At 38.5% G+C, this 13,575-nt stretch overlaps 2 protein-coding genes across 4 annotated transcripts in view; one reads left to right on the top strand and one right to left on the bottom strand.

The window, feature by feature from the left end:
- Positions 1-8,034, top strand: part of LOC311092006 (potassium channel, voltage gated eag related subfamily H, member 7) — a gene marked incomplete at its 3' end in the record, with an annotated part of 69,536 nt that extends 61,502 nt beyond the window's left edge. For all 3 annotated transcript variants that reach the window (XM_084128231.1, XM_084128230.1, XM_084128229.1), the window contains 6 exons: positions 2,294-2,499; positions 3,520-3,628; positions 4,041-4,259; positions 6,380-6,524; positions 6,711-6,858; positions 7,753-8,034. In XM_084128231.1, the coding sequence (XP_083984357.1) occupies positions 2,294-2,499; positions 3,520-3,628; positions 4,041-4,259; positions 6,380-6,524; positions 6,711-6,858; positions 7,753-8,034 (1,109 nt within the window). The remainder of the gene's footprint in view (positions 1-2,293; positions 2,500-3,519; positions 3,629-4,040; positions 4,260-6,379; positions 6,525-6,710; positions 6,859-7,752) is intronic.
- A 2,789-nt stretch (positions 8,035-10,823) lies between these two features.
- Positions 10,824-13,575, bottom strand: part of dnah9l (dynein, axonemal, heavy polypeptide 9 like) — a gene marked incomplete at its 5' end in the record, with an annotated part of 47,493 nt that continues 44,741 nt past the window's right edge. The window contains 6 exons of the mRNA XM_084127954.1: positions 10,824-11,097; positions 11,217-11,357; positions 11,939-12,051; positions 12,461-12,576; positions 12,746-12,928; positions 13,010-13,252. Coding sequence (XP_083984080.1) covers positions 10,850-11,097; positions 11,217-11,357; positions 11,939-12,051; positions 12,461-12,576; positions 12,746-12,928; positions 13,010-13,252 — 1,044 coding nt within the window. The 3' untranslated portion in view covers positions 10,824-10,849. The remainder of the gene's footprint in view (positions 11,098-11,216; positions 11,358-11,938; positions 12,052-12,460; positions 12,577-12,745; positions 12,929-13,009; positions 13,253-13,575) is intronic.

The raw sequence follows: 13,575 nt of genomic DNA, 5'->3' as shown, positions 1-13,575 counted from the left end.
TTCCGAAGATGAACGAAGGTCTTACAGGGTTGGAACAACATGAGGGTGAGTGATTACTGACAGAATTTTCATTTTTGGGTGAACTAACCCTTTAAAATGGACTTTCACAAGGTGTCACAATCAGCCCTTGTTAAACCTGTTGTCCTTTGGTTGCCAGGCCAGATCTTTTTAACCATTATGCTTTTCCACCACATAATAAATTACTTTGGTTCATATTGTTCTTAAAATGTGTGCATAATCTTTCGTCAAAACCTCTCTGAAATTACTTTTTTTGCTGGAACCAAGGCTGCACAAGAAGAAAAAATAGTTTACCATATATCACCCTCCAGTCAAATCCAAAAAGGACAAAAATACGTCCCGTTTAACTTCCAGTTGAACATTTTGCCTTTTGGAAATTAAATGCTTTACAAATGCTGCTAACTTCACATCTAAAAGGCTGGCCTTCTAAAAAAGGAAGTAATGAAAGTAATCTGCTATTTGGATATTTTAGAAATATATATACACACACACACACACACTGTATAGTACAGTATCAATGTCCAAATAGCAGATTACTGGAATGCTGTGGAAATTGGGTGGCTTAATATATGACACTTGCACACATCTAAATTTAATATAAACAGCTCAGAGGCTCACAAGGTAATAAAGACTTAATGAAAAAAGTGCTGTCCTTCATTCAAGGATATCTCTCCTGTGATGAGCTCATCATGTTTTTATAGATGTAGAGAGACTGAAATAGAGGAAAGCTGAGGAAAAATTAGAGAACGAGGGAGAGAAAGGTTGTAATTAAATAAGAAGATGCGGGAATGAGATTGGCAGCAGTGTGGTGCATGTTTCCCTTGTTCATTAGATTTGCAAAGTGTCACTTAGTGTGACAGAGAGCCCAGAGTGACAGCGCTAGTTTCATTATTTACAGGCACATTAATAAACTCGCGCTCACATGCTTAGAGTCTCCAGTCACATCGGTGCAGCGGGCAGGTGGAGCAGGGTAAGCCGAATTTAAATGGTCCATTCCTCTTCCTACGCAAGCTGGCTTTAACAGAATAAGGCCAGGGGAAGAAAAAGAGACACACACTAACATACTCATGCAACTCAGCAGAAACTTGCCGTACACTGCACGAAATTGCTGAGAGAAGCTACCTCCTGCTTCATATGTACTGTATTCTTAGGTCTCAGTTGAAGAATCACTACCTCAGCAAGTTATTGTCTTACGAAAGTGTTGCAGATGGACACTTAATCACTGTACACTAATTCTGGCTCTGGCCTGGGCTCTGTTACTCTAATATCATATTGCTAATAGGCTCACCTCAAATACTTAATGTGCAATATACAGCACCATTGGCTTTAGCGACGACCCTGAGCCGGATTTAGATACGGTGGCAGGTGGCCACTGCCCAGGTGGCTGTCGTTTGTTTGTCAGGTCTGACCTTTGATATGCATCACGGCAGAAATGTGCTCAAGAAGCTTGCAGGGGCTTTCAGAAATATGTGCTCACATCAGGGTTTTTCAAGTTACGTTTTACCCAAATTGTGAGTTTGCAATCAATGGAAGCCCATTTCTGCCACGGAACAAAAAAGTTCATTGCCAAAAAAAAATCTCGAATTTAGATTTTTTTTCTCAAAATTGTGAGTTTGCATTTTGCAATCCTGACTTTATCTCTTAAGAGGTGCCTAATTTCATTGATGAAAGGGTGTATCTGAGAAAATTGTGTTACAAACAGAAAATTGGCTAAATTTAGAGATTTTTTTTAGAGATCTAAAGTTAGAATTGTGAGGAAAAAGTCATACCTTTTTTATTCTGTTGTATTTTAATTAAATAATAAGCAAATATCTTATAAAAATAGTAGTCTTCATATTGTATTCAGTATGTTGTAAGGATCAAGTTAGAAGGTGCCGTAATATTTACAGTTGCTGGTCGGAAATTCGCAAGTTATTTCGAAATCCAGTTATTTCAACTTCAAATTCAGCGATCAGAAATTTTGCATGAAGGCGAAAGATTTCCCCGTTCAGATTTTGCAACGGGTTCTGGTTGGTCACACGGATTCATCGCATTAATCGACATAAAGCTACGTGGTTAGAAAGTGACTTCTGTGTGAGCTGTGCTTCATACATTGCTAATACTATAGAAAATAGACTTTTTTTGCCCGTAAAATTTTGCCTACATACAATCACACACTCTAATATGGAAACTTGCTTTCCCCTTCTCACTCTTTGTCCATTTCCTTCATTGTTCATTGCTTTCAAATCTTCTCTTCCCTCTCTTATCCTCTGATCACTTTACACCCACCTCTCAGGTAAGAATGATATTTTTGGAGAGATGATTCATCTGTACGCCAAGCCGGGGAAAGCCAACGCAGATGTTCGAGCGCTGAGCTACTGCGACCTGCACACCATCCACAGAGAGGATCTTCTGGAGGTTCTGGACATGTATCCTGAATTCTCTGACTACTTCCTGTCCAATCTGGAGCTCACCTTTAACCTGCGCGATGCGAACACCAAGGTAAAGCAGCAAGCTATTACTATGTACTTGAATATGAATATACTATGCAAAAATACACTAACATACATTCACTATATAAAGCTCCCTCCGCAGTCCACCCAGACCCTTTATGGAAACTAAGTAAAACATCTTCAGAAATCACAGTAATGAGCACATTAATAAAATATTTATAAAACTTTATTAATCGTAGATGTGTAATATTACTGTAGATTTGGGCATACAGTGAAAAGCACAAACATTGGGGTACAGGTGAAGACATTAGAGATCAAGAGAGATAATGGTCAACAGTAGTGTAGAATAATGCTACAGAAATAAAAATGTCTGATGAAAAAAAAAACTGAACAGTATTCAATTAATATTCTGCAACTTGGATCATTTAAATGTCAGTATGAATTAGGCCAGTAGTTTCCACATGCTTCATAAGAGTTTACATAAACATTTACAAATATAAGTCTTAAATTGATACTGGCACCGGCACTGGAGCTTTCAAGCTTTAAAAAGGACGAGATAAAAGATAACTTAAAATAAGAAAATGAAAAGTCATGTAAATGAATGAAATCTATGTAAAATAAATTCTATAGGTCTTATCAAGACCCTTATCAAGTAAATAATGAACAGGAAAAGTCATGGAGCTTTTAAATATAGTCTTCCTTTTTGTGACGAATGGACATAAAATTCACGTTGTTATTCTAATAATCTTCCTTCTCCTTGAGCCATTGAGTTGATTTTCAGAGAATAATGACTTCAGTTTTGGTCTGTTCCTCTTGGCATGAGTTTTATTAATTACGTTTATGATGCACTTTTCTGTCATTTTGCTGTTTGACAGCCCCAGTCTCCATTCACTGTCATTATATTTAAAGAATAGTCCTTCAGAAAAGAAACAATTCTTCAGAAAAGGAACTTTTGGGTTCCTCAGAAGAAAACCAGTCTGTTTTTCCCATACTAATTTTGCTGCAGTAAATAAAGTTAAATGCCATTTAATGCTTTTCCTAATGTGATGTCATTTCTCGTGTGTGGCAGAGCGCCACCACGGCTCCTCAGAGGAACCTTTACACGGGGATGAGTGACTCAGACACTGAAGACCCTGATGTCAGGACTAAACCCTGCTTTAAGAGGAACCACTCCTCAGGTCAGGACCTTCTCCTCATGTTCTGCTCACATTTCTGTCTTCCTCTCCTCCATTGTTCTCTCCTTTTTTTCGGTCCCTCCTTTGATTCCCTTCCCCCATTGCCTCCCCTCCTCTTTCCACCCATTTCTTTTCTCTTCCCGCTGGGTTTCAAGCTGTTGCCATGGTGATTGTTGGCCACAGACAGATGTTTGTTATTGTGTGGTTGCAACGTGCCAGATTTTACCTGAATGGTCAAGAGCTGTTTTATCCCCCGTCCCTGTATAACCTGCTGTTTGGATTATTTATCCCAGCCAAATCTCTCACTCTTTCTCTCTTCCTGGCACACTCTCTTTTTTCTTTGTTCAAGGTGCAATCTCGAGAGTGACCGTGAGAACCGTGTTTGTAATTCTGTGAGGACGTTGTGTTCCCTCAGGTTCTCCGAGCAGACAGAGCGGGACAGACCAGGAAAGGGGAAGAGATCGAGAGGTTCACATGTTGCCGGGAAGGGAGGAGGAGGAGGAGGAGGAGGAAGAGGACGGTGAGGAAGTGACAACGAGGCCTTTGAGTTTGGGTCAATCCCTTCCTTACAACCTGAACACCATCCATGACACATACAGTAAAGATTGTGTTGAAAACAATCTGTTTCATAAAGGTATAACATACATTAACATACTCATTCATAAGGGTGTCCTACTGTAATAAAAACTAAGTGGTTGGAGGCATACTGTATCAAGATGTTTATAATGCTCTGTAATACAATTTTAAATTCATCTATTCATTTCTAAACAGTTACAATACGAATATAATATAGTATACAATATAAAAATGTATGAATGCTGTAATTATATTAACAACCCTTTCTATGAAGCCTATATAAATAATACATTGTATAAACCAGCGCTATAAAAAGTATTGCCAAAAAAACCCCATAAGACTGAGTACATAAATTGAATTCATAAATAACTTGAAGAAAACAATGACTCAAACAAGTGCTGCAGTTTTACTAAGACTCTTTACTGTAAAGAAGAGCTTTTGTAATGTGTGAACAATAGCTGCATCCTTCGAAGGCCGATTGTGTCACCGCGTGCGACGAAGGCTGTCTCGATTCAAAGGCTCATTTAAATGCGGCCTCAAATGAAGGATACAACAGATGGATCCTTCGCTAGTGATGTGGAAAAATTAAGCTTTTCAAAGCTTCGAATAAATTGAACAAATTGATTAAAACTGTTTCGAAGCGTTCGAAACACCACACACTGGTGACCCCTACTGGTCAGAACAGTGGAAATGCAACAAAAACTCGGGCCAAACGTGCATAAAAACACCTTTTACAAACCCATTGCATTTGTTTTATTGAAAATAAAATATATCAAATGCAATTGACTAATCATCTAATAAGATTAAATATCAAGTATATGTGTAATATGTGTTTTTTTATCAATTTTCAGGGCTTGTTTTGTTTAACAGGCCAATAAGAGACTATTAACTACTATTATTCCTTTTTAATTATACTAATGTCTAATTAAAACATGTACAAATGTATAAAACTGATCAGAGTTCAGGTAAACCCCATAGGCACTTATTCAATGGTTTGTCACTAGGGGGCGATCTTAGTAAATCCACATGATTCATGGGTTCACAGAGATCATCGTCCGCCAGTGGTGAACCACTGAAATTTCCAAAATGTTTCGAAACAGTTATGACATGAAATCACGTGACTTTGGAACTTTGATACATGCTCCAAACTACTGATTCGAAACAAAAGATTCATAAAGGTTTCGAAGCTTCATGAGGCACTGTTTCGAAATCGCCCATCACTATCCTTCGCAGCCTACCCTTGCCCAGAATTCATTGCGCTGGTGACAACAAGAGTTTTTTGAGAGAGATTGGCTGATTATATTTTTTAATGTAAGTATTGGGTTTTAACTTAATGAATATCTAATGATACAAATATAAAAAGTAAAACTTTAAAGCAGTTTAAATGTTGACTTAAATCTTACGAAGATGTGATTTTATATATTTTATACTCTTTAATATCTACAGAAATGGACCACGGTGAAAATATTTAGACAGGTTTTGAACCCTGTTTTGTTTTCAGACCGTTGAATGTAACTTTCAAAAAAGTCCAGTACAAACATTTCTGCCGCTCATCAACGGCAGCTGTCACAGTTGCTAGGCGACAATAACCATCCATCCCATTTAACAACACTCGGTCCGACCTTCGCAGTCTTGGAAGGCGTGGCCTTTGAGTACAAGTCCTTTTAAGGATGCAGCCTCTGAATTGGGACACAGCTAATGACTGCTGATATAATTACACAGCCAGGGAGCTTTCCTCTCTCTTCTTCTCTCATTCTTTTTCCTGCTCTCTAAATATTACAAAACGGCCCTAGAGCTCATGATTAGACCGAGCTTGGTGTAATATCTTGAGGCAAACACATTCTTATGGCTTCTGGGTATTGCTTCTGTTATATTAAGGGACACTTTTGCAGTCTGGAGATTATTAATGACGTACATGTTCGTGTATGTGTGTGTGTGATGTATAATTTGTCTTCTCGGAGTGCCATATGTTTTATTACAGTGTGTATGTAATCTCTGTGTGTGTGTGTGTGTGTGTGTGTGTGTGTGTGTGTGTGTGTGTGTGTGCAGTACAATTGACATACAAGCATGATTGACCATACAAGCACATATGTGTGCATGATGCGTTATAGTTGTGTGCATCTGGCATGTTTGTGTGTGTACCTGTGATTAATTGCACTGGGACTTGTGTTTCTCTAGATGTGCGTGTTGAAGAATGGCCTTGTGGGAATGCAGATGACTCAGCGAAATCTCGGGACAGAGAAGGAGGAGACGACTCTGAAAGTGACATCACATTCGGTGAAATGGAGCAAAGACTGGATCTACTACAGGAACACCTGAACAGGTGAGAGAGAGAAATGGAGTTAAAGTAGGTCACATGAAAGAGTAAATAAAGAGAAAACAAGTTGAACCATCAACTTTAACATCCAGAACATTTTGTGCTATTGATAGAATGGTGCCTACCACCATCTGCTGGTCACAGACGGTATTGCACTTCTGCATCAATGTCTGTCTGTGTGTGTTTGTGTAGGCTGGAAGTGCAGATGACTTCAGACATCCAGGCTATTTTACAGTTGCTCCAGAGGCAGAGCGCTTTGGGACCTCCAGCGTACAGCACTGTGGCCGTCAGCCCAGAGTACCACAAACCTGTGCAGCCTGTCACCGCCATGCAGACACAGGTAACACACAGGCTGTGTTCACAATGGAAAGCTAGCGTGGATACAGCACGTTATACACCCAGCAACCAATAAGAACACCCTAGCAACTGCTTTACAATCACTGAAAACACACTTACAGCAAGGTGACCAGATTCCTAAAATGAAATCTGGGGACGTTTCCTTACATTTTTGTATGTCTTCTTTTTTTTAATTGTTGTGGGTTCCATATACTACATTACAATTAAGAATTATGATGTTTGCCGGTCAAACTGACCCAAACTGGTTTTAATACAATTTACACTGTAAAAAAGCAGAAGTAAGGTGTTTTCAGTAAATGCGCAAGACTATCTAAATATCTAGATACTAAATATCTAGAAGAATAACCAGTAGAGTGCAGTAAATGCTACAAACCAATGTGTTTATAATTACAGTACATCAAATTAATTTGGTAAGAAATACCAGTTTGCAATATCAGGCAGCATAATGAGATGTTTTGTACAGCTAAAAATAACTGGAAGCAGAAGACACCGGAAGCCAGACACATTAAATTTACAAATTACCGCATTTGCTCCTACGTGAAAAATAAGGTGGATATTACAACAAAACTATGACTTTACAAAATAGATAAATAAAACAAAATAAATATGAAAACGTATGATAAATACAAATTTAACTGAAATATCTTTTACATTTACTAATTGTAATTCATATTTTCATTTTGACAAAATAAAAAAATACAAATATTTTATGTCAGTGCTTTTGGAAACTATGTTGGCCAGGCTTTTTTTGCAGTGTATTTGCTCATAGCTGTAGGAGACAAGAAACCGATTGCTGTTGATTTCGGTTGAATTTTCAGTAGCATACTGCATTCGAACGGCAGAAACGGCAGCGTTTAATGTGTTTTCTTCTTTGCAGAGTCCTGATCTAGAGAACGCCTACAAAGCCAAAGACTCCACGCCTGCCGTTACCATGGAGATGACCTCTGACGTCAGCACGGCGACTCCATTTGTGACAGACCCAGAGTGGGAGGCAGGCCTGGGACTGAAACCATTGGAAAACGAGCTCTCTGCATCACAGCAGCCAAGATCTTTCCAGATGTCAGCCAGACAAGCGTCTCTCCCGGATTCGTCACCCGGAGACGGATTGACACCGGGTCTCCACAGGCCCTCCTCTGATCCTGGGCTTCCAGGGCAGTAACATAAGGTCAAAGGTTTTGATGGTAATGAAGCAGAGTCCAATAACAACTAGGTTGAGTTCTAATAAGCTGAATTGTGAATAAGAATGCCTCATAGAGGAATCTCACTCCTGTATGCTTTCATGTAACTATGCATAGAGAGAACAAACACTACAGTAAGCTCAGCCTCCTCCCTTCTACAGCTAGACTCAGGGTAGCATGCAAAGAACTTAAAACAACCTTCCATGTCCCTAATACAGTAGTTACCTTAAAAATGCTGTAGTTGAAAACAAAAGCAGTTGAGCAGATGCATTAATGCAGGATGAATCAGTTTGAAGGTTTTGTAAATACATAAATAGAGCGCTGTTCAGGAAGTAACATACTGGACATACAACCATGTTAATGAGAGAAAGATGCATGCTAGGGGGATAAAAATGCAGTGTTTTTTTTTTTTTTTTGCATGTTTCTTAAAACACTTGCATTGTTAAATTGGTGATGTGAGCTCGTTTTTTTGTTTTTTTGTTCTTGCATTACCTATTTGAGATTTACATGTATTTAACTATGAATTTCCTGGTATTCAGGAAGAATCTTTACTTGAACTGAACTCTGCAAAGCAAAGCCTCATCATGAAAACTGTTGTCATCATCTCAAAATATCACATTATTCTACCCATATCAGATTTCCACTGCACCATTACATTTAACGACACACTGTCCCTTCAGAGCCAACTCAACATTTTAGCATTGTCAGTATTGCAACATCATGTCTCAGTATTGAATTTGACCAAACTTTTTTGGTCCAAGTGAGTGTGACCATTCTATGGCCCTCATGGTGGGTAATTCAAACCAGAGATGAGCACTGTAAATCTTATTTGCTATCAATCTGATTTACCCCATAAATAGGCATTGACAAATGCAGCTCACAACCTGTTTTAACAACTGCTTGTCCATCTGAGGAAATGTCATCACATAGATCCACTCTGGTCTCTGCGGTTCGAGAAAAGCTTATGAATATTTAATAAGGTAAGCACTGAGGCAGTTTATGATTAGCTAAATCTGTTGCTAAAAAATCTCGCCTTTGGATTCTAGCACTCTTAAAGCAAGGTTAACGCTTCATTTCCCATGGTTATATGCAGTGCTAATACAATTGCTTTGCCCCTTCCCCTTAGTTTTGCACTCACACGTGAATGTGCAAAACTAAGGGGAAGGGGTAAAACAGAGAATTGGGATTGGGCCTAAAACTGGCCCTGTGGAAAGCCCTTTTGTGTTATACATGCTTTTTGTCCCTCATTTCTTTATGCAGTTTATGGATTCATTTTAGGTTCTTACATTCTAAAGCTGTAGCAGTGTTATAGTTTAATTTGTATCTGTAGAAATATATCTGGATAACGCGATCTGCAGGAGAAAACACTAGCTTTTGTAGCAGCAGTCATCCCTGGCCTTCCAGAAGATAGATCTACGTTAACAGAACCTATTAAACGCACACTTTTAGTCTTGCAGTGTAACATGACAGTGAGTTCATGTGTAGGAGGACTGCATGTTTAACCAAAGTTAGTTAGTAGACGTAATCACTTAATCCACATTTAATGAGATGCATTGAAGCACACTGTCTTCCTAGTGTCTGCTAAAACAAAAAAAGCAGAAAAAATGTATGCATGTTTAGTAATTTGCTCATAGGGCCACCAGATTTAGAGCTTCTGCATGAATGGATGAATCTGATTGGTTGGCTGAAATCTGGAGGCGGAGCATCATGACATATCGTATGCGAAAGAGGCTCTAAATCCTCATCTTTCATCACACAGATATGTGGTTGGCCGTCATCATCACTGGCTCGTGTGACCGCTGTGATCACAGCATGCACTGACCTAACAGTTTCCTGTGAGATGGTCCAAGTCATGTCTCGTGTTTTAGTAAGTTGGCCGGAGTGGGTTTGCCGTAGGGGTGTTTCTGGGACGAGGACACGTGCCAGTGCAGGAAGAGAGCAAGAGAAGGATACGATATTATTGCGATCTTTTGCACAAACTCTTTAAACATCTTGTACAGTGTCACTTTTTAAAACTAGTGCTGTTCACAAAATTGTTTTTATGCATTTTTTTTTAAATGTTTGACACTGTATTTTATACAATGCAACATAACAGCAGGTTAGAATGTTTTCTTCCTTGGGTATATTGGTATGTATTATATTTATGCTGTATATTGTGAATATTACAAGAGTTAACGCACAACTCTGTGAATTAATAAAGGACAGAATGCTTAATTTACAATGTTGCACAAGATCATTTATGGAAAAAGCACTTTATTGCTCTAAGAACCTGTGGAAAACCTAAACGAGACACTTTGTATGCACTTCCATCTGCAAAATCCTTTTGAAGCGAGTCTGTTCATGCTGTGGCCATCTTGGTAACTTTCCAGAGACAGTGCACAGCTTGTATATAATCGGCGGGAAAAAAACGACTGCCAAATCTAAATGTTAATGACATACAGTACAGTGGGGTCCAAAAGTATGAGACCACTATTACATTTCTCCTGTTTTGCATTATTAATTTACATAAAAAAATTATTTCATATGCATCATAACTTTGATTCACTTTTTTTCAAAATCCTAAAAAAAATATTTCCAGGTTTTCATACAGTAATAAGTCTTGGAGGTTTGCATCCCACTGTATGTAAATCACCAATGAAATGACAACAATATAATATATTTAGCTTTTATAGCTCAAATCAGGCTAAAAACAGTTTAAAGTGTTACAGTAGAGTAAGAAAGACCAGGTGACGTTTTTACCTACAAGAAGCTTTGCTTGTTTAAATAAATGAACGTCCTTTCCTGTGTTTCTCAGCATCACACACTAAGCAGCAGAGCGACCCCTGCAAGAACCCATTTTGCTGGCCTCTCTCTGGTCTTAAGGCTGAAGGTCCAGATATACGTGTTAGCACGTAGTTTGGTTTTATAGACGGGGCATTCGTAGGTATTGCGCGTCTCCTGGCGGTCGTTCGGGATGGCTCGAACGGCTATAACAGGCATGCTGGGAGTCAGTTCCTTCAGGCGGGCTTCTGCGATTGTCCCACCCTGAATATCCCAGCGTGCACCTGCAGTCACAAACACTGACTTTAGAATCAAATGAGCATTTTGATTGACTGAGGGTTCTGACTGATGGAAATGCCCTGTGATTGGCTAAAACTGTTGTATTTAGATGGATGATACAGACCCTCCATGTAAAGGCCATAGATGTAGGCTCCCTCTCTGGCCGGCTGGTTAAACTCCTCTTTGAACTTCTTGGTCACGTCCACCGTCAAATTCATCTTGTCCAGCGGCCATTCGTTCTTGCGTGCCAAACTCTGCATCACAGCTTCAAAGACAAAGTGTGTGTGATGCAAATGAATGAATGTAAAGAGGTCCTCTGAAGGAAATGTCTTGCACTACTGTTCAAAAGTGTGGGGTGGGGGGGGGTGTTGGAAGAAATGTCATTAAATTGATCTGAAGTGACAGTAAAGAAACAATGTTACACAAGATTTCTATTTCATATAAATGCTGTTCTTTTGAACTTTCTATTAATCAAAGAATCCCCCAAAAAGGTATCATGGTTTCCTCAAAAATATTAAGCAGCACAACTGTTTTTCTAACATTGACAATAATAAGAAATGATCCTTGATCACCAAATCAGTATATTAGAATGATTTCTGAAGGATTATGTGACACTGGAGTAATTATTGCTTAAAATTCAGCTTTGCCATCACAGGAATACATTTTAAAATATATAAAAATAGAAAAAAATTTTTTAATCAAATATAGCATAAGAGACCTAAAAAATAAAAAGTAAAAAAAAGTAAAAAAAATAATAATTAAAAACAACCCCAAACTTTTGAATGGTCGTATATTTATAATTGTTCTAATTCTTATATATATGTGCTTGTCTGTGTTTTACTGCACCTGTTAGAAACGACTGAGGGTTAAATAAACCAGAGATCCAGACCACACTAGGCAGAGAGAGATCATGAGTCCAACTATCTAACTCTCTACAGCGCAGTAACACGTCATTGTACCTGATTGGACACACACACACACACACACACACACACAGAGACATTACATATACAGATTGGTATCATAAAACAGTACAACGGTTATATAGTTCCAAAGCTTATTGAGTTGCCCAGCTAAAATATAATATTTACATAATACCTACAATACAACATAAACTCTCATAATATCCTAATAATATTTTATTTCAGCTAATTGCCGAGACAACATTTCTCATTTTCTTTTTAGTTTAAGTTGAGGTACTAAAAAAAGTACAAAAGCACAAAACAAATATACTAAACCTTTAACTAAAATGAAACCAGAAAATACAAAAATAACTAAAATTAGAATGAAGACAGAAAATATAAAATAAATCGAATTAAAAACATTAATTAAAAAAAACTATAACAGTATATCAATGATACTGCTTACCACTGTCCGAGGCTGTATATAGAGGGGTAGGCCAGTCTGGTCCAGGTATCGGGAACATTATCAAAAAACAAAGCTGTCTGTATCTGCTCCATCTCGGATGAAATTGCCAGCTCTCCCTGCCAGAGAAAAGAAGAAAATAAGGTTTACGCTAATAGTCAAACGCCTGGCCTCACAAGCATGTGCGTAAAGTTTTAAACAAGAAGAGACCGCGACCAAGCAGAGTTCATTAATCTGAAATCAATCGATAATAAACTGGCACAGAAGAAAATTCCAATAACAGCACACCTTCAGCCCCAGGTCCAGCTCTTTGAGCGAGCGTCTGATTTCATTGAGGAGCATGTTCATACGCTCACACTCCTGGAAACACACCAGAATGTACGGCGAGCGTTCGGCTGTTTTGGACGTGATGTCAGACATGTTGTACTCTTCTGGTAGCTTCTCCAGGATGTCATCCAAGATTGTCTTCACCTGAAACAGCAATGGCTTAAACCTTTGTAGAAAGCTATCCGTCACCACAACCAATGATCTTTCAAAAGCTCAGAACCAGACCTTCTCTTCAGTGGTCTGTGAGGCTCCTTCACCCATGTTGGAGTCTCTGTACTGCAGCTCCAGAAGAGTGTGGAAGAGGCTGTCTGACGTCACTGTTAGAAACTCAATCTCAGCGTTTGGATGAAGCCCATAATGCACTGGGCTTTCGTGGGGCAGCATCTCATCTATGTACGCATGATAGCCTTGGTAATCCAAGTTAGAAGGCACAACTAATCCTGGGGCCAGTGACAACTTCCTGTCGAACTGAAAGGACAATGAGTTAGTTTGTGTTTGACTAAATACTTATCAAGAGCCAAAATAATTGGGATCAGCCAATATTGAAAATCAAATTATCCAATACAGATAAACTGATTATTATTTTCATGTTTTGGCCAATAAATGGAAGATAATACAATTCAATAGTAATCCTTTACAATAAGGTTCCTTGTGTTAACATTAGTTAACTACATTAGTTAACATGAGCTAACACTGAAAAATACTTCTAAAGCATGTATTAATCATAGTTCATGTTATTTTCAACATTTACCAATGCATTAGTAGAACCAAAAGTTTTATCTGTTAATATT

Source organism: Abramis brama (genome assembly GCF_963993115.1).
Source record: "Abramis brama genome assembly, chromosome: 11".
NCBI classification, from domain to species: domain Eukaryota; kingdom Metazoa; phylum Chordata; class Actinopteri; order Cypriniformes; family Leuciscidae; genus Abramis; species Abramis brama.
This window is presented reverse-complemented; position numbering and strand designations above follow the sequence as displayed.